Below are 21136 nucleotides of genomic sequence, written 5' to 3'. Positions count from 1 at the left end.
GTTCCCTCTCCTCCTGTCCCTTGTTCCCTGGGAGCAGAGCCCGACCCCCCCCGGCTCCAACCTCCTTCCAGGGCATTTTAGGGATCCAGAAGATCCCCCCTGAACCTCCTTTTCTCCAGGCTGAGCCCCCCCAGCTGCTCCTCATAGGATTTGTGTTCCAGACCCTCCAGACCCTGCTGAGCCTGTTTTGGGGATCACTCACTCCAGCCCTAAGAGCAGTTGTAACCTGGTTGTTCCAGCCCCAGTCCCAGCTGAGCTGTTCCCAAGGGAAAGCTCTTTACAAACAGGGTCCTTTCAACGAGAAACCAGAGCACCACTTGCTTCTCGAGGACAGACAGCAACATGCATTAAGCAGATTGCTCCTCTGCCTCCCTCAGCAAGCCAAGCAAGCCATTCCTTTAATAAGCCAGGAATCCTGGAGCTGCGTGGTGATGGGAAGCACACGGATTGCCATCCTGGACAGGCTCTGCAGACAGGAACAAGGCTCTGCTCTCACTCACAGGGTGTGTGACACGTCCCTGCAGCTTGTTGCTGTCACATCAGGGGGTGGGGGAATCCCCTTTCAAGCAAAGACTGTGGGTGAACACGGAATGGGATGGGATTATCCAGGCAGAACAGAAGAGGAGACGGTGACACACGGATCTGCCAGCGGGGAAATCCAGGAACGCACCCAGCAACCAGGATTTGAAAGCACGGGGAATCACACCTGAGAGACAAGCTTAAGAGGAACCCCAGACAGCTTCAGAAGCTTTAGAAAGGACTGTATCCTTAATCCTCAGGCCTCTGGGATGCTCCCCTGGCACAACTCACGTGGCATCAATGGGACACATATTACAAAGAAAACCAAACCCAAACCAAAGTGCAGCAGTTAATGAGCTGAACAGCATGAAAGATTTTAGAGACATCCATTTTAAAACAATCCCTCTGAATACATTACAAGTGGGATACTGCCCTTGAATTCACTGCTTAATTGTAGGCACCAGAAGCATGGAAGTATTATGTTTTGTTTCTGTTTGCTGTCTTAAAAATCTGACAGCCACAGTACAGATGAGCCAGTTTGCTGCTACTCTTAAATTAAGTGATTCATTGGTGACTTTTTAGCTGCTCAGTTTTATTCAAGAAGTTATGTCACCTATTTTTGTGCTGACTAGATTTGTTTATTCCAGCAATATTCTTTGCAAATTGTTATTTAGAACAGGGGATGCTTGGCACTGTAGTAGACAAGACAGATTATTTTTCACCTTCTTTCTCTGAATTCCTTCTCCTGCTGACAGGCTTTGTAAGGGCTTTCCAGGTACTTTTTTTTTTTGGCTGGAGAGTTCAGAGCGTGCCCTGAGAGTGAAAGGATGCTGGCCTGCAAAGCCAACCCACCACTACAGATGATGCCCAGGATCTGGTGTGGCAGGTGAAACGAAGACACCACTTGCCCAGGGGTATCCCACGCTTCAGGGAGTGCCAACAAGAACTCAGATTCCAGGTGTTTTGGGAGAAACACTTCACTGGGATGTGGGGGCAGAGCAAACTTAGTTTGCTGGCTACTGATTGAAAAGCAGCTGCTACACCACGAGCTGCAGCCACGGGCAGTGAGCCACGTCCCTGCTGCCCAAAGGGACAGGTCAGAGGGGCTGCCCCTCTGCTGCCCAGCTCCAGAAACCCTCTGGCTCACAGCAGGGCTCTCAGCAGGGCACTGCAGAGAAGAACCAGCCCTCAAGGCTGAGAACTGTGACAGACAAAACAAGCCAGAGGAGGGCACAGAATTAAGTTACCTTTATCTGCATCATATGAGCAGCAAACTAAGTTTGCTCCCATAATGGACTTGTGTGATTACTTTCCTTTCCTTGCATTACCATCCTGCACTTACTCTCCCAGTTTTCCACCACCCTCATGTCTCATCCCTTTCCCACTCCGCCTCCAAACTCCAAAATGTTTGCTCCCATTGCAACAACTCTGGATCATCTTCCTTGTTTGTCTGAGTGCCTCCCTTGACATTCCTAGTGCACAGCACCACGCATTTCTTTTTCCTTTCCTTCCACCCTCTTCCCAAATTGTTTCTCCCCTCCTGCTCCCCCTGCAAATTCCTGCCCCTTCCTGTCTTGCTGCTTCCACGGGGCAGTGGCAAAGCAAAGCACAAAGCACAGCCTGCAGCAGGAGAGGGGCACAAAGCTGAGCCCCAGGCCAGGAGGAAAACTCAAGTTGGAAATGGGGCTGCAAGGAGCCAGAGGGTTTAATGTGGAAGAACAGGAAAGGAAGAAGGAAGTAGCAGAGGTTCTTGCATCAGATTGGGTGGAAATTTCTTTCCAGTAGGTAAAGGGAGCTCACCAGAAGCCTGGAGAGGGACTTTGGACAAGGGATGGAGGGACAGGACACGGGGGAATGGCTTCAGACTGACAGAGAGGAGGTTTGGATAGAAATTAGGAAGAAATTGTTCCCTGTGAGGGTGGGGAGGGGCTGGGATGGAATTCCCAGAGAAGCTGTGGCTGCCCCTGGATCCCTGGAAGTGTCCAAGGCCAGGTTGGAGCAACCTGGGCTAGTGGAAGGTGTCCCTGCCCAGGGCAGGGGTGGGAATGGATGAGCTTTAAGGTCCCTTCCAGCCCAAACCAGTCTGGGATTCCATGGAAAGGGGGTAAAAAGCCATACACAGAAAAGCAGAACACATCAGTTTATCACAGCAAGGCAGAGCCAGTGGTTCTTCCCATCCTACACTCCCGGGGTGCAGGGAAACAGAGTTTGTTTCCACTGTCCCAAATATTTGACAGGACTGGGAATGCAGTTCTGAGAAGCATTGCTACAACTCTTCCACCTTCTGAGTCTGTTCCACGCTCCACAGGCTGCTTTTGGGAAATATTTACATGAAGGAATACACAGAAAGAGCTGAAAGGAGCTGGAGAAAACCTGTGTGCCAGAGTTGTTTCCGGAGAGGAAACAGGAACTACTGGAAGGAGCCAAAACAACTTCGGGTCCAGTTTAATCCCAACAGGCCTGAAGAGTGTCATTTAAAAGACATTTAAGTGGATTTTAAAGGTGCTCAGACAATTCATTCTTTCAAGTCAAAAGCAGACCCAAACTCTTGGAATGTACGCTGGTATCCTGCATCTTGATGAGCAGAGATGATCAGAAAGATCAGCCCAAGCCTGTGTTAAACCAACAAGGAAACTAACTGGCACCAGAATTCCTGAAAAAAAACACCTTCCTTTAGTGAGTTGAAGGAACTAAAATGCAGAAACCTTTGAAGTCAGTGAGCAAACAGCACAACTTTCAGCGTTATCTTTCTTAAACCTGAATTTAAACCTGTTCTCTCCTCTCACCCAGCAAACAGGAGCAGCAGCAGGAGTTAAAAGCAAATTCAAAGCCAAGAAAGAGCAGCTGATTTCTGTGCAGGCTGTTGTTCATCCAGGGACTGCACTTTCACATCTGCTGTAACAGCAGGATTGAAACATCCTTTATTTCCAAGGGAATGCAGTTTATTTACCCCTGTGCACACAACATGTAGGTCACTCACTGGGTCACGCGAGATTCACCTTATCTTAAATAAAATACCTCTGCTCACCCAACAGAACATTTTATCCAGCTATGATGCCCAGGCAGATCCTTGGAAAAGCACTTTAAGTGTGTCCCTACGAGACAGACTCACTCCAGGAATGAAAACTCCCGAGTTTCTCCAATGAGGACAGGGATCCACCTCTCCCAGACAGAGGAACTGGTACCTTTTGCTTGCTTGGGTCCATTTTGTAGTGCCAGGATAAGGGGGAATGGCTTCCCACTGACACAGGGAAGGGTTAGATGGGACAGTGAGAAGGAATTGTTCCCTGGGAGGGTGGGGAGGCCCTGGCCCAGGTTGCCCAGAGAAGCTGTGGCTGCCCCTGGATCCCTGGAAGTGTCCAAGGCCAGGTTGGAGCAACCTGGGCTAGTGGGAGGTGTCCCTGCCCATGGCAGGGGGTGGAACAAGATCTTTAAGGTCCTTTCCAACCCAAACCATTCTGACATTCTGTGATTTTCCTCCCCCTCCAGTCCAAGAAGAAAATTACCAGGTCTTTAATAACCTTTAACCTGGGTGTCCCTTAGGACAAAAGCCCTCTGCAATATTAGGTGCAATGTTTCTAAACAGATGTTAAACTAACACTAAGATCTCAATTCCCACAATTTTTTTCATCTACAGCTCACGATTTCAGCTGTTGGTGGCGTTAATTTGCAACTATTAAGGTGGGAAAAGCCCTCTAAGATCAGCAAACATGACCCAGGACCCCCGTGTCCACATGTCCCCAAGTGCCACATCCACATGTTCTTTGAATGCTTCCAAGGACAGGGACTCCACCACCTCCCCCTCCAATGCCTGACCACCCTTTCCAGGAAGAAATTCCTCCTAAATATCTGATCTAAACCTCCCCTGGCACAACCTGATGCCAAACTTCCCAAGGTGCTCACCAGATCCCAGCATTTCTTTCCTCCCCAAGCAACTCTTTGCTCCAACCCAAGGCACGAGACCCTCAGGAACACAACAGTCAGTTTTCCTCTGCCAGTTTTATGGATCTGCATTTTTTTTTTGGCACCAATCTGAGAGCTGGTCTATCTGGTGCTATTCTGCCCACATCCTGCTTGGACAATTGGCCTTTCTGCTCAAGGAATAAAATCTAACAACTTAATAAATTTCTATGCTTCTTGCAGGTTGGGTTCTTTTTTTTTTTCCTTCTTTTTTCAATAGAGAGAGACAGGACTGTTCTATTTATAAAGGTCAAGTAAATTGTATGTAGTCTGTGGAGCCCTAAAAATCCCTGTGTTATTAAAACAGAATATTTTACTTAGACAGCCCTTTTCAGGGAGGAAAAAAAAGAAATCTCTCCCAATAATGTCTCTCCCCCTCCAACCTGAGTTAAGGTCTGTACACAACTCTGTGCACACCGAGGAGAATACAAGTGTTTATTTGTTCTTTGCTTGAATTATAACTACTATTACTTTTTAAACACTCCATAACATTTTTACAGGTTGTTTGCATAAGCCACAGCTGTAAATCCCACTCGGCTGTCACACAAGGAGAAAGCTTGGCATTATCTCGTGGGCAAGGAAATAAAACTGCCAAGAACAGCAAAGGGGGTGGGGGCTGAGAAGGGGGTTAAACAAGGTTTACGTGGACCCAGACAAAACCCCCACGCCTTCAGACCCATCTCTGCCATCTTCCCGTGCTAGAATGATGGGATGGATGCTTTCACACAGATTATTGAGGAGGTCACACAAGGATTCAACCACTAACAAGGCTTGAATCCCCCCTAATTTTGTGAGAAGCAGTAGACTTGTTTTAATCTTTATTCGGTGAACAATTCCAAATAAACAGGTTTTATGGTCACGCTGGTGATTATGCCACAGCAAAATGCAGCGAGGGTTGTGTGTCAGACAGCTTAAATCAGAGTTAGCTGTGCCCAGGGAGCTGCTGGCACTGCAGAAAACCCAGGCAGGGCTCTGAGGAACACAGCAAATGAAGAGGCAAACACAGAAATCCCACCCAACCCCACCCCAATTACAGCATTCCCAGTTAAACGCTCTGACTTGCACCCAAACCACAACACAGGAGGAATTCCTGCTGATATTCCATCTTGGCTGATCTCCTGCCAAGGCCTGTGAGCTCTGGAGAACACCTGAGAGCTGAGGGCTGTCCTGTGCCCCCCAGCCAGCATCAAAGAATCAGGTACAACCCAAACCAGAGCTGAGCAAGGGATCTCCCCGAGCTGCAGCTTCACCACTGTCATATCTCCCCCCCAGGCAGCTCAGAGAAGTCTGCAGAGGCAGGAGAGGTCAAGAACAAAGAAGTGCCAGGCAGAATTACTCTCATTTCATTGTTATTTTGGACAGATATGCCCAGCACACCGAGCTGCAAATCCAGCAGCAGCAATCCCAAGGGAACAGCTACACCTTCCAAGGATCAAGCTGAGCTCCACACAGCTTTTAGATTACCCAAAATCACCCTCCCCCCCCCAAAAAAAAAAAAAAATCACCCAGAAAGTTTCTGGCCTGAATTTTAACTATTCAAAACTCCTCATGTCATTAGCATACCCCTAAGAGACAAACCCAACCTTAAAGACTGCTGTGGGATTTATTCTCAGGTTAATAGGAAAAGAAAACCCTAAATAAATCTGCCAATAACCTATTAACCACTGAGGTTTGTTATTTAGGTGGAAATCTGTGGAAACCTTCCCTGCCTGTGAAAATCAATGTCCCTTAAATGAGAACACTGGGATTTCAAGTGCCCTGTTTCTGCTGCTGTGCCTTGTGGTTTTTGCTGTTTAATCCGGAGTGAAACCTAATTCCCAATCACTGAGGGCTCCTGCTTAGGAAGGAATTACAGTTGAAATATATAAAATGGGATATAAAAACTAATCAGCACTGAAAGCCAAACAGATCAAAGCCTGCAGTGATGGGGTGGGAGCAATGCCAGTGCTGCCCACGATCCTCTCCTCCGGGGCAACACCAACTCCCCAGCTTGGAAATGAGGAGGGAAAAACCACATGAACAGCACGAGTATGTCTGAGAAGGAAAAAGAATAAAGGAATAAACTAACTTCCTCCTACACTCTGGCCACCCCTGAGGTTGCCAGCAGCACTCCATGCAGGCAGATGAAATCCTCAGTCGCGAGGATTTGAGGATTGTTGAGGATCTGAAGCCTCCCTCTCCTAATCTGCTCTGGCAAGATTAGGCTGGGCTATTTTGCTTGCTTTAAAAACAGTCAAATTTATGCACACATGAATAAAGGGCTAACTGTACAGTCAGTACCAACAGCAGTGCCAGGAAAAGAGGCTGCTCCAGGGAAAAACGGGGTGGAAACGCATCGTGTAAGGGCAGTGCTTGTATTTCATCTCATACTTCTTACATGGACCAGTGAGGCCATGTTGGTCATGGAATGGGTTGGGTTGGGAGGGACCTTAAAGCCCATCCAGTTCCACCCCCTGCCATGGGCAGGGACACCTTCCACTAGCCCAGGTTGCTCCAAGCCCCGTCCAACCTGGCCTTGGACACTTCCAGGGATCCAGGGGCAGCCACAGCTTCTCTGGGCAACCTGTGCCAGGGCCTCCCCACCCTCCCAGGGAACAATTCCTTCCCACTACCCCATCTAACCCTGCCCTCTGGCAGTGGGAAGCCATTCCCTCTTGTCGTGACACTCTGGGCCCCTTGGAAATAGTTTCTCTCCATGTTTCTTGTCAGTCCCTTCAGGTCCTGTAAGGTCACAATTGGGTCACCCCAAAGCTTCTCCTCTCCAGGCTGAACAATCCCACCTCTCCCAGCCTTTCCTCCCAGCAGAGCTGCTCCAGCCCTCTGATCATCTTGGTGCCTCCTCTAGACTGGCTCCAGCAGCTCCATGTCCTTGCTGGGCTGTTCCCAGGGCTGGAGCAGCTCTGCAGGGGGGTCTCCCCTGAGGGGCAGAGGGGCAGAATCCCCCCCTGCCCTGCTGCCCACGCTGGGGGATCAGCCCAGGGCACGGGGGGTTTCTGGGCCGGGGCAGGTCCAGCCTCTGCCCCACCAGCACCCCCAGGGCCTTCTCCCAGGGCTGCTCCATCTGCTCATCCCCAGCCTGGATTGATCCCAGGGGTTCTCCTGACCCGGGGGCAGCACCAGCACTTGGCCTTGTTAAACCTCCTGCGATTCCCATGGACCCACATGGGGAGGAGTCAGGGGGGGTTTAGGGTTTTTTTCCTATAACAGCCTGTGGATGCTGTGCTAAAAAAAGGCCAAGGAGAGGGAACAAGGCTGGACACGGGGACTGTGTGCCCAAGAACCTGCCTTTCCATGTCCAGCTGTGACAGATGTCCTTTCCCTACTGCTCTGAATTACTTCCCTGGCAGAGAACAGAAGCCACAAACAGCCAAGACTTTTGCAGACAGTCTAAAAAGCAGTTTTAGGGTGTTGAGGGGGAGGGTCAAGAGCAGAAATCTGTTTATTTGGCATCTAAATATAGCCCAGTTAACTCAGCAAACGTTTTTTCTCTACTATATGCTATTTTGTCTGCATTTAGAGGCTGGAAGGAACCAGCTGCAGCATCACCATTTGATTACATTCTCTGATGAGGAATTTGCCTTTGTTCCCCAGCAGAAATCTCTGTGCTGTGACCACTCTTGGGCATAAAAATGAGCTTTTCAGCTGAAGCCCCAGCAGCAAGGACAAGCTCTTCACCTCAGCCTTCCATGAGGGAGCTCTGCTCAGCCATGCCTGGACCACAACCCAGCCTCTAATAATCCAACAGGGCACATCAGGTGGCTGCTCTTCCAGACTGGCCATAGGTTGAGGAGTTATTTCCTTCAACACACCCCAGCTGCTGGTTAGAGAGAGCTTTCAACCCACTGCCTTCAGGGTGGAGGCTGCTGCAAAGAGAAGCCTTGTCAGACAGCAACCAAAAGTGAGACTGGGCATTTTGAGATTCTGGTTTAAAAAGCATTATAACCCCCCAGAGGAGTTTGGGGGGGGGTTTTTTCCTTCCTTTTTTTTTTTTTTGGTTATAGGATTGCATATTTGAACACCTGTAGCACGTGGAGGAGTGAAAACTTTTTTTCCATTATGCAAATTAGCACACGTTAGAATTAGGGCTACACAGAACAGAACCCCAGAATGGTTTGGGTTGGAAAGGATCTTAAAGTTCATCCATTCCCACCCCCTGCCATGGACAGGGACACCTTCCACTAGCTCAGGTTGCTCCAAGCCCCATCCAACCTGGCCTTGGACACTTCCAGGGATCCAGGGGCAGCCACAGCTTCTCTGGGCAACCTGTGCCAGGGCCTCCCCACCCTCACAGGGAACAATTCCTTCATAATATCTATTCCAAACCCCCTTGTCCTGTCCCTCCATCCCTTGTCCAAAGTCCCTCTCCAGCTCCCTTGGAGCCTCCTTAGGCACTGGAAGGGGCTCTAAAGTCTGCTCAGAGCCTTCTCTTTTCCAGGCTGAGCCCCCAACTCTCTCACAGCCTGTGTTCATAGGCGAGGTATTAAATGATATATGATGATTTTTTTTCCCCACAATCACCTGAATCAAACCCTGCCTGCTAAAGTTTTACCACACAGAGAGATCCCTGCCAATGCAGCACCTGATTTACCCTTCAGATGAGGGCACAGACAGTGGATTTAACCTCTCAGAAGCCCTCTCTGCACAACAAATACTTTTCAAAAGCACAGGCCACAGGCTAGATCTGGACTCAAGAAAAAAAAAAAAAACAAACCACTACATATCTACAACTCTTCCCCAGTGCTTTCACACTAATTTGCTGAGGTGGCTGCCTTTTATCCTCTGTGTAAGTACTGCAGCAAAGTGCACTTGAGACGACAAAGCAGTCCCAGAGAAAATGGTGTCAAGGCTCTGAACAGCTGTGTCTGAGCAATCTCGGGATCACCAACACAAACAGATTAAAAAAAAAAAAAACAGACTTTTTTAGGTCTTCTGAAAACACGCAGGGCACGAGAGAGGTTTGAAACAAGCAGATGATGGTGGTGGGAGGAAAAAGAACTGCAGAGAGGGTAAGAGAGAGGGATGGAGCACTGAAGCACCAACAGGGGATGCTCAGGACTGGCAGCCCACAGTCCTGCCTTCCCCGTCCCTTGGTGACAAAGGAATTCCATGGGATCTGGTGGCTGCAGACACCTGGGATTTAGGGTGGGATGGCCCCTCTCGTATTTTCACCGGGAAGTCAAAGCAATTCTGAAGCAGCTACAGAGCAGACAACCTGACAGCAGGCCAGCTTTTCTGTGCATCATATGCTTCAGTGGAACTGATAAAAATTCCATTAAGAAGCTCGGGAAAAGCGTGGAATATTATCTCCCCATGATGTATCATTCCCTCAGTCTGAACAAAGTCACAAAGCATTTCAACTGCTGACCAAGGAAATCAGACGAGGCAATGGAGCCGAAGGCTTCCCAGGAACTATCACCTAAGCCTCAGAAGGCTCCTCCAGCACATATTAAAACTTCAAATCCCTGTAAAGATTCCCCCCTTCCAGGTACTTTACACATTCCTCCATGTTTCACACAGTTAACACGACCCTCTGCTTTACTTCAGTGCACAGGTCAGGGTGTCCCAGCTCACCCTCCCACATCAACAAATTCCCAAAGCTTTCTGTTCCCTTGGCTAAATAGTCACATTTTTTGCATCAGTTTAACATACTCTGGTACTTAAACAGGAGCCTTCCTCAGCACCAGCCACACAGTTCAAGGCTTTGTGCCCTTTGAATCCAGAGAGCTCAATCAGACAGTGGGACTCCAGTTCGCAACACTCGCCCAGCAAGAACCTTTTGTGGTGGAAAACGCCGAAAAACGAGTGGAAACAAATTGAACTTGCAATTGAAAGAGTTCTTTAGAGCTCACAGGTGGGATTTCCAGTTGAAACAAGGAGCCACTGTGCTCCAGAGGTGAAATATGGACTCATGTTCCTGGCAGGTCTCCCACGGGTTTGTCCTCACCACACTGATGGAGCAGCCCCACTCTCTGTGGAAGCTTTTCCATTTGTACCTGCAAACACTGGGATAATGCCTTAACCTGGCTTTGTACATCCCGAGGGATGCTCTAAACACCACGCTAGTGGTTCCCTACTTAAGCTATTTTTGGCTTTCAAAAAGGAAATATAATTTTTAAAACCTCAAAACACCTGTTTTATCTATGCAAGAATAGTTGCACAAAACCAAAAAGCTGAGATTTGCTTGATGAGCTCAGTTTTGGGGTTGTTTTCCCTACCTAAATAATGGTAACAGCCATCCTTGCACAAAGTCTGAAGGAAAAAAAAATTGGAGGATTTATGAGGGAAGTGCTAATTTGTTCCTAGTCATGGACAACACGTGCTCTTGAAGTACCTGCAACAGTGGCTGATGAGAAGATAACAAGGGTAAAGCAGCTGCTTCCTGCACAACAGGAGCAGAGGTGGGATTTTCCACCACACTCATCCCAGTGTTGCTTTTCCCAGAGCCAAATCCCTAACAAACAGCAGAGGCACATGGAATGTACCTGTGCTGGCAAACCCTGGCTCTGTGCTCTGGTATTCCAGCTCACCACGCCTGCAGCAAACCCTCCTTCAGGCACATTAAGAAATCCAGCCAGAGAAGGGAGGGAAGTAAGAGGGATAACCAGCATTCCCTTGGGAATCCACTAACAGAAGGCTGCTGGGCCGCAGTACGGTATCCACCTGGAATGGAGCTGCCAAAAAAAGGCCACAGGAGCCCTTCCTGCCAAGATCCCTGTCAGAGTCAGTTAAGAAGCAGCAAAACAAGAGTTGCACCACCTGTGTCCCTCCTCCAAGCAGAAGCACTGTGGAACTTCTCCTAGTTAGAGCAGTTCATCAGTGGATGGGTGTAACCCAAAACTGTGTATTCTAGAGCCTTCCATGCCATTGCCCAGAAACTGTTATCAATAGAGCATTTACACCCTCTGCCCAGAGCAGCCCTGACCCCTCAGGCTGTAAACTGGGTGTTCAGAGGCCTGGGAGACAGGAGGGTGCTCCTGTCCTCACACCCAGGGTGGAACTGTGAGACAGGAGGGTGCTCCTGTCCTCACACCCAGGGTGGAACTCCCCGCCCTGAGGGAGGCACTGGGCATTCCTGCCTGAACCTGAGGATATATAATCTTGGGGTCTTGGGACTTTTTTAACCACTCGTGGGATCCAGAGGAAGACTGCAACCACCACTCTTGCCCAGACTGCACCAGCACTCTCACCAACAGGTTTTCCCCTCTCCTTTTCCTTTGGACTCAGGGGGCCCAACAAACACCACTCTGTTCCTGCCCCAGGGTGCTGGGTTAGACATTTGGGTTTTGTGGGTTAAAACCAATTCTTTGTCTGTATAATCGTACCTATTGTATTATTTTATTAAATTGTTATTCTGACAACTCTTTTGAGTTGAGTTCATTTCCCCTGCAGGTTTACCTTTAAACCAGCACAAACTTCAATTCCCTTCCCTCACCACAAGTCCAGCTTCCTCCCAGCCTGGAAGGAGGGAAGGTCAGGGAAAGCCGGAGTATCTGCCTTCCTGCAGCACTCCCAAGGAGCTCATTAGCAAGGTACCCGAGTCCCTTTGTGTTTGGGAGCAGTGCTAATGGAGAGAAGCCGGCTCCTCTCCACGCTTCATTTCTGCCGTGCCTCGCAGAGCCGGGCTGGTGCCGGCAGAGCAGAAAGCAATCAAGTGTCTGATGAGCAGGGGATGTGTTCTCCCCTTGTCTTAACAGGATTGAAACGTGCAAAGATGCGTGAGGAATAAAAGATATTATATACACGCACACACACACACTCCACACACAACTGGTTGTTAAATACCTGCCAGGTTTGGAGGCACAGCCCCCGTCCCAGCACTCAGACAGGAGGGCACAGACACACCCCCACGTTTCTAGCTGAGATTCATCCCACTCCTTGGTCTGGACACTCCCCACCAGCGAGACGTGGTGGTTGGTTGGTCTGTAACAAGGACAAGTGATGCCCAACACCGAGAGAGAGGTGCTGGAGCAGCCCCTCACCCCACAGGGCAGGTGGTAGGGAGGCCCTGCAGGATGTCACTCAGCCATCCCAGCGGGATGTTTTGTCAACACAGCTCAAAGTCACTGTCACTGAAGGGTCTGGTGCTGCAAGGAGCCCCTGCCCTTGCTCCCAGCCCTGTGCACAGCAAGGGGTTCCTGCTACAGCAATTCCCATCACATGCAACTCGAATCCCAGCCTAGAACCATCTCAAGGTGTATCCATCCCACTCTCCACCCCTGGTCCCTTTGGGCCATTAAACCATTAGATTTAACTAGTGAACTCCTGCCCCTGCTCCAGCTTGGACCTGTGCAGAGGCTGCAATCCCTCAGGGATGTCCCTGCTCCAGGTGGAGCCTTATCCATAAGCCATCTCTCTGTGCTGCTGTGGTGGGCACTTATCCACAGCCACCGTCACTTTGAGGTGCTCCTGGTCCAGCAGGGCCTTCTCCATGGGCCACAATGCCCATACCTGCTCCAACAGGCACCATCCCTCCAGGAGGGAACCTGCTCCAGCACAACCTTAGCCCTGCCCTCAGTCCCTGCAGGACTGTACTTGCTCTGCTGGGGGTTTATCCAAGGCCACGTGCTCTGGGGTGCTCCACCACGACCTCATGCACAGCTCCAAGGTGAGCCTGCTCCAGCAGGGACTCATCCTTGGGCCACAATCCTTTGGGAGATCCCCCTGCTCTCGCACAGACATAACCTCGGCCACAGTTTAAGAGTACCTGCTCCAGGTGTAACCCCAGCACCACTCCCATCCCAGCTGGGATGAAGGAAGGAATTAGAAGGGTAAAAGTGAGAAAATTCCCTGGCTGACATAAAGACAGTTTCATAGGTAAAGCAAAAACCTCAAGGAATTCATTCCACACTTCCCGTGGGCAGGCAGGTGTCGTCACTCCCAGGAAAGCAGGGCTCCATCACACACAGAGGGGGCTTGGGAAGACAAGTGCCATCACTCCAAACATCTCCCCCTTCCTCCCTCCTCCTTCCCCAGCTTTATGTGCTGAGCATAACGTGGGACATCCTATGGGAAGTTGGGATCAGTTGTGTCCCCTCCCAATTTCTGTCGTACCCCCAGCCTGCCCGTGGTGGGGTGAGGAGCAGAAAAGGCCTTGGCTCTGTGTTAGATGAGGAAAACATCCCTGTGTTACCAACAGCAGCTACTGGGAAGAAAATGAGCTCTCCCCCAGCCAAACCCAGCACAAGACCCCGACACAGAGAGAACCAGCCCCTCCCTCCCCTCGTGTCCCTTTTGGGTCCCTTTGGATGTGCACAATCCATCTTTTGGCTGAGCTAAGCAGGGTGCAGGCAGCCAGTGCCACAGCACTGCTGTCTGGCCTTAGCAGGAGGCCCAGGGGATGTCACATCTGATCAGAGTCAACTGATTTCGCTCCGACTGGCACACCAGAGAAGCGGGATGGTCAGGAAAATCCAGCCTCCTGCAGGATCCTGGGCTGCTGCCACCAGAGCTTCTCTGCTTCTTGATGCACACGGGAAACAAGGAGGGTTTTTCAGGGAGATGTAAAGTCAGATGGAACAGCTTTGGGGCTGAGAGGGAAGAGAATAACAAGCATCCATAGGAAGGGAGAAAAGTCTTGGGCAGGAGGAGGAGCAGGAACAAGATGTTCAGGGAAGTAACCAAGGGCTCAGAAGAGAAGGGAGAAGAGGATGGTGCTCCACACCTCCACACCCTCCAGAGCAGGGATCCAGCTGCCCAGTCAAAACCAGCAGGAGAGAGCTGCTGTGGTGGCAGCCACATGGGACAGCCCCTCCTGGCTTTTATCAGGTTTCAAAATCACCTGTTGCATTCATTAAATACATATTTCCAGTCACAAAACACAGGAGCTGCTCAATATCTCCTCCAGACAACCATGGTCACCATTACACCTCACACACAACACTAATTGAGGCAACACTGACATTTCAAGGCAAAGAGGTGGAGACTGACTCCTCATTCCCAGGATGTTTGCTCTTCCACTTTACCTAAAGGAATTTTTAAGAGTCCTGATTTTCAGATCGCCTCTAGATGAAGATACCCATTGTTTCCAACAAGCCTCGAGGTACAGCTGATTATTTGCATCACACCTGCTTTACCTACACCTTCCTGAAGTGCTTGGCCACTGCCCTGACGATTTCCTGTGCCCATCCGAAATGTTACCCACCACCAAAGTTATTTTCCTCTCTCAGCCTGTGCACTACAAGAGCACTGATGAATTCCCCTCACCCGCCGCATCTCTGCACACAAAGGACATCAGACGGGCAGTTTAAATACTAACGAGCACTGACAGATCCCAGGCGCCCGCTTACACCGGGGGCAGGGAACGACGGCTTTGGATTTCCAGCACAGCCACGGCACCGCTTATTTACCCCTTTGCTCCTGAATCTCAGTGGTTCTCTGCAGTCGAAGAAACCAACGGCACTGACAGGAAACGGTTTGGATTTGAAAGGGACCTTAAAAATCATCTCCTTCAAACCCTCCCCCCTTCCACTAGACCAGGATGCATTCCTGCTGCTACTGGAAAAAAATTCCATATATCCTACTGATGCTAAAGCCTGATTGTTTTCTATCCCAAGAAAAGTATATTTGATTAATGCAATACTCCCCTCCACGTGTTAAGTGTATACATGTCATTATATATATATTTCTCTTGCATGTAGAAATTCACATTCAACACGAAGTATGTGTATGTTTACAGGACTCCAGTTTAATTTTGGGTCAGCCCAAACAGCTCCATTATGATTTGTCCCATTTGTTCACATCACCACCTCACAGAACATTAAATGAGTGAACAAAACGAGCTGCCCTGGGCCGGGGAGTTTCCAAACCCACGTCAAGCCCACGTCACAGAGCCGGTGCACAGCTTCCCTGACACAGTTTGTGTGTTCAACAGGAAACACCTCCACGAAATATGCTCACAAACCGGATCAAAAAAGGGCATTTTGGGGAAAGAAACACCACTCCAGGCAGGAAAAACGTTGCAGCCCAACAGGGGCTTTTTTCCAGTGATATCCCACTCCAAGTTTGCTCCTAACAAACAAGCCCCAAACTCAGTCCAAATATCCCAATCCTACTTTCTGAAGTCTGACGGCCCATTTTCTACTTCGAAACCAGGCACCAGCATTCAAGTTTGGCTCTCCCTGCTCAGGCACCAGTTTCCAAGGAAACCAGTGACTGCAGGAGCATTGCAAAACGCAGAGTCCTGTGCTCTCTGCTTCCCAAGTACACTGGAGCCTTCTCCGTGACACAAACCCTTCCAGGCAGGTGCCTTCCCACCGTTTCTGAAACACCTGGAGAGAATTCCAGACGTTCAGGATGTCAGGATACACAGCACATTCCCAAGTGACTTGCACACTTACTACCCATCCACTTTCTGTACACGTTGAGAGAAGGAGAAAGGAATTATTTTCCCCTTCTAGGCTCCAATGTAGCAACAAATACTTTTGTTTTTTCCCCTGTTCTATCAGCCCTTCAAAACAGAGGCTGGACACACAGAACACAGATGTCGGGGACTTCTCTGCCTGCACCCACCCCTTAGGAATGGCAAAGCAGCACGAGGAAAAACATTTACAGAAGTAGTTGTACTTTATCCCGACTCGAATGTAAATATTTTGGCGGCGTGAAAAGCCACAAGCAGAGAAATCTCAGGAGCACAGGCAGTAGGGACTGTGGGTTATGTCAGTGAGTGGCATTTAAACCACCACCACCTCCAGCTCAGCTTTCCAGGATTCAACGACTTCTGAACTCTTAGTATCTCTCCCAACCAGGATAACCAAAGAAACTGATACATATCAAGTCTTTTGAACTCTAAAGGTGCAATTATTTTCCCTTTGACTGCTGTGTTTGAGTCCCCCCCGCGCCTTCCAGGGGCAGTGGCTGGGCTCACTCTGTGCTGCTACACACATTTCTGCTCACTATCAGCGCTCTGATCTGGGGGTTTATTGCTAATTCCAAACAAGCAAGGCACATCCTGTGTTTAGGAACAGGATGCTAAAACTCAGGAATGCTTTCACAGAGTGTCTGGAGGCAAAGGAATCCGTGTCCGTGGCCTGGGACCTCATTTTCTGTTGTTGCATTTTCAAGCTACCCACCCACAGTTTTCACACAGATAACTCAGTGTAATACAGGGAAGAGCAATATGGGTAATTATTCCAGAAATATAAACAAGAGGGAAAAAGTTAATTCTGTAGAAAGTTAATTTATGGAGCTGCATTACAATTTAAAAAACAGTTTCCATGTTAATTACCACCTTCATTAAAGTGCTATTAGTGCGCTCAAAACTACTGCACTTGCTGAACAGTTTGGTTTTGCATATAACCACCGTGAAAACGTCAATGCAGGTTCTAAACAGAACTCCTTTGCTTTAAGACATAGTTTTTTGACAGTACACCACTAAAATTAGTATCCCAAGGCAGCAGAAATCCTGGGAAGTCTGTGTTGCTTGAGGCTGCTGAGCAGAACAAAGGATAACTGAGACTGCAGTGACTAATCTTGCAATTAAACTCACCGGTGCAAGAATGAGGCAGAAAATGACAAAACAAATGTGTGGTTTTAACAGCTTTGTCCAGTGAATTGTTCTTTACCTTCCTCTGAATAAAACCCCTCTGGCCCTTAGGAGTTTACACTCAGGATGAACACAACCTGAGAGAGAGATGGCACTGCTTCCAACAGAGAGAAACCTCAGTCCTCTCTCTGCACAACAACTGAATACCACACAGTTATCACTACCACCAGTGACCCAAACCTCAGAAGGTTATTATATGTCACACAAGGAGCCAAACTCTCAGCAATGTCCCTCTGGGCACTTTACAAGCAGCTCAGAGCCTGAGTCAGCACGCAGAGGGGAGCCCCGTCCACCACCCCCCCTGCCAAGCCAGACCTGTCAAAACAGAGGAGAATCACACTTGACTGCCTTGCTCCAGCTCTGTCCTCACTGTGTGTTCACACTTGGCCAGGGGGCAGATCATCCTCCCCAGCAAAGCCTCATCCCTGAGCAGATCCCCCACCAGTGGGGAGATGCTGCCCCAAAACCTCTGGACACACCCCCTGACCCCCAAAACCCTGCACACCAGAAAACCACGCTGCCATCGCTGGCTGTCAGTGTTTCCTTCCAGGATTAGCTCAACCTGCATTCAGATGGATTCAGCATTAGGTCACACAGCACATAAAAGCAACCAGGGCATTTAATAACTCTCAGATAAATCATAAATGCGTTTCAATTAACTGCTCGCTGGACACGTCACAGGGAATCACATCTTGATATCAAAAAAAAAAAAATACAAAGGCTGCACCACTACATCCATTGCTGCTGCTGCTGCTGCTTTTGGTGAGAGGTTTTCTGCCCCCAAACCAGAAAGCAATAGGACTAAAGAGGCCACCACCATCCCACCTCCTGCCCCACAGTTCAGGAAGCCACCTCCACCACAGTGGGTCTCAGTCCCTCACCACAAGTCCCTCAATCATCTCAACCATCAGTTTCCAGTGGTTACACTATGTACCAACCATCCCCCAAATTATTTTAGGAAGAGGAGGGTGTGGGGTTTAAGAACAGAGGGGTTTGGTTGTTTTGGGGGTTTCTTCAGAACTATAGTTTGAGAGTCTTAATTATTACCTTAGCCAATACATACCGTTAATAAATACCAGCAGATCATTTTATGCAATTACTCTAAATATAAAGTGGGTTTTCAAGTATTTCTGGGGGGCTTATGACTATTATGATCACTTAAAAATACGCCTCTAGCCCACAGAAGATGTGCACATTCGCCTTCAAAGAACCAATTTGGCCATTACAGGGATTTTGTTAAATCCCTTGTATGTCTGTTGTACTTTCCCTAAGGCTATGCAACCAAGTATTTTACGCTGCTCAAACCAGACCTCTTTAAATACAACTCACAGGCTGCTCCTCCCCTCACAAACCAATCCCTGGGACTTTGGCAGATTCCCCAGCTTTACAAATTAACTCCCAAAAACAAGTGAGTTTCCATCTTATTCACCATTTCCTACAAATGACACTGCATTTTGCATTTTCTCTGTCCCACCACCTCGGCCAAGAGATCAGGCCCTTCACACTCACCATCCCTCCACTTTGCTCTATGTTCTGCTTCTAAATTCTTTTTTTTTTTCCTTTCTGGAGAAGCAAATGCAATGATTACACAGCCTTCCAAAAAAGCCAAGAGCTGTCTCCAATCCCTGAACAAAACAGCCTGTTAAAATCAACGTCCTGGGTATTTTCCCATAGCAAGGGCGACATAACCAAAGGGATGGAGCTGCAGCTTGGTAGTTAAAAGGGCTTTACTTTGGTTGGCTGCTCTGTAAAATTTTAATTGGAATAGCAGTTGGTACAAACTCACAGGATTCTTCCCGTGCTGACAGGCTGTTAGCAGCCAGGATATACCCTGTGAGAGGTCAAAGGTGTGGAAAAACAAACAAGAGCAGCAATTTTAGAAGATGAAGAGGAGATAAGGGTTTGTCGCGGCATTTTTCTACCACGGGAAACCACACACAGTCTGCACCCACTTACTCAGTCACTTCTTGCAAGTTATCTCCTTTTTTTGGGGGGGGGAGGAAGAGAAAAAACCACTTATTTTAAAAGAATTCTAGTTACTTGAACAGGAAGACTGATCAAGATGCCAATGCCTGACTTCTCTCACCAGCCTTGTAACTTGGAAGATAATGGCAGGATATGTCCCTCCATGGATTTTAGCTATAAAATCCTTTTGTGAACCCAAAAAGTCCTGTTTCACTTTTAATTTAAGTTTTAGAGGCAACACAAGCCCAATCCTGCAACAGCAATAAAAGCTCTCATAGGTCTGAAACAGTTACTTTTAAAGACTATATGTGTCTTAAGTAGAGGGGTTTATGTGCAAGGTGAGATCATGCAGGAAATTTAATGGCATTTTTCCACACAAGGCAATTAAATTTACTTTCACACCTTGAATGGCACTCATTGAATCACAGAATGGTTTGGGTTGGAAGGGACCTTAAGGAACATCTTGTTTCACCTGTGCAATGGGCAAGGACACCTCGCAGGTTGCTCCAAGCCCTGTCCAACCCGGCCTTGGACACTTCCAGGGATCCAGGGGCAGCCACAGCTTCTCTGGGCAACCTGGGCCAGGGCCTCCCCACCCTCACAGGAATTTCTTCCCAGTATCCCACCTAACCCTGCCCTCTGGCAGTGGGAAGTCATTCCCTCTTGTCCTGGCACTCCAGGCCATTGTAAATAGTCTCCCTCCATCTTTCTTGCAGGCTCCCTTCAGGCACTGGTGTTGGTCACCACCTAACTGCAAAAAAACCCCACAGGCTACTATAGAATCATTTTGGCTGGAAAAGCCCTTTGAGATCATCAGGTCCAGCCATTAACTCAGCACTGCCAAGCCCACCACTAAATCACATCCCCAAGTGCCACATCCACCTTCCCTTTGAACACTTTCTGGCAGCTCAATAAAACCAAAGGTTGGCTGCCATCACCTCAAAAATCACTGAGGTTCAGCATGAACAGGGGGGAAAAAAGCCAACCTTTCTTTGCATATTTTGATAGTTCTGCTTCCAGCTCCTCTTCACCTTAACCCCAGTACCACTACAAAGAGTTATGCTGGACACCAGGCTTTGAGGCATCACCATACACGATGAACCCTTCCCAGAGCCACACACACGCTCCTGAAGCCATTAACAAGTATCTTTTTGTGGAATCACGGGATGGTTTGGGTTGGAAAGGACCTTAAAGACCATCTTGTTCCACACCTTCCACTGGACGAGGATGCTCCCAGCCCCATCCAACCTGGCCTTAAACACCCACACCTGAGTGATTACGATCTGCAGCTGCGAGTGACTTAAATACTGTAAATAGTATTAAGAGCATTGAGCAGGGAGGGTCAATATGAAGCACTCCCTCAGGTGAGTGCTGTTACACTCCACACCAGACTACAGTAAGGAGCAATTACAATTCAAGTTGGAAAACGTTAATCCAAGCCTTTGTCGGGATCCCTACATGTTTCACTGTACGAGGCAGAGCCTCCGAGATCGTTCTCCTGAAACCTGTGGCTCTTTCCGGAGCTCTGGGGAGCTGCATTCCCACTCCGAGGGCACCAAGGGGCAAGCACTGACAGAGAAATAAATGGTTTTGGGTGCGATACACTGTCCTAGAGTAAGGTACCGCCGGTGGGATGCCTTGGATGCTTTCCAGGCACACCACGGATCGCAAACACCTCCCGCCCGCCTGGCCTCGGACACCCCTGTGCCCCCCTCGCCCGACAGAACCCGGCGTCCACTTTTGGGGGGGTTTATTTGGTTTTTGGGGTCCGGTGGAGGGGCTATTGTTCAGCCCACTGCCACTTCCCCCCCGACATCCTTTAGAATCCGCGGCGAGTCGCCTTAAAAGGGCAACTGGAGAAACGGCAGCGGGAATGGGAACGGGGAGGGTGGGAATAGGAACTGGGGGGGAGAGCGGGAGTGGGGGGGGGGAAGCGAGAATGACAAGGGGGAATGGGAAAGGGAGGGGGACGGAGCGGCAGCCGCCGCCCCGGCACACACAGCCCGGCCCCGGGTCCGGCCATGGCGGCCGCCCTCAGGGCGGGCAGTTGCCAGGAGACGGCGGGGCCCCGCCATGGCGGCGGGCAGGGCCGGGCACGGGGGCGAGCGGGCACCCGCCCGGAACACCGTCCTTGCCCTGCCATCCCCAACC

The 21136-nt window shown here is 49.3% G+C and overlaps 1 protein-coding gene across 3 annotated transcripts in view; it reads right to left on the bottom strand.

The window, feature by feature from the left end:
• The window catches only part of PRKG1 (protein kinase cGMP-dependent 1), a 358823-nt gene that overhangs the window by 306778 nt on the left and 30909 nt on the right, over nucleotides 1-21136 (bottom strand). Inside the window, exon 1 of one of the 3 annotated variants that reach the window (XM_027692991.1) lies at nucleotides 15531-15619. The exons of the other annotated variants lie outside the window; for them this stretch is intronic. Within the exon in view, the coding sequence (XP_027548792.1) occupies nucleotides 15531-15580 (50 nt within the window). The 5' untranslated portion in view covers nucleotides 15581-15619. Of the gene's footprint in view, nucleotides 1-15530; nucleotides 15620-21136 lie in introns of those variants that run through there. 3 annotated transcript variants of the gene reach the window in all.

Source organism: Neopelma chrysocephalum, unplaced genomic scaffold (genome assembly GCF_003984885.1).
Source record: "Neopelma chrysocephalum unplaced genomic scaffold, ASM398488v2 Primary Assembly neopelma1_89, whole genome shotgun sequence".
In the NCBI taxonomy this organism is placed as follows: domain Eukaryota; kingdom Metazoa; phylum Chordata; class Aves; order Passeriformes; family Pipridae; genus Neopelma; species Neopelma chrysocephalum.
The sequence above is the reverse complement of the archived record's forward strand: the minus strand, read 5'-3'. Positions and strand labels throughout refer to the sequence as shown.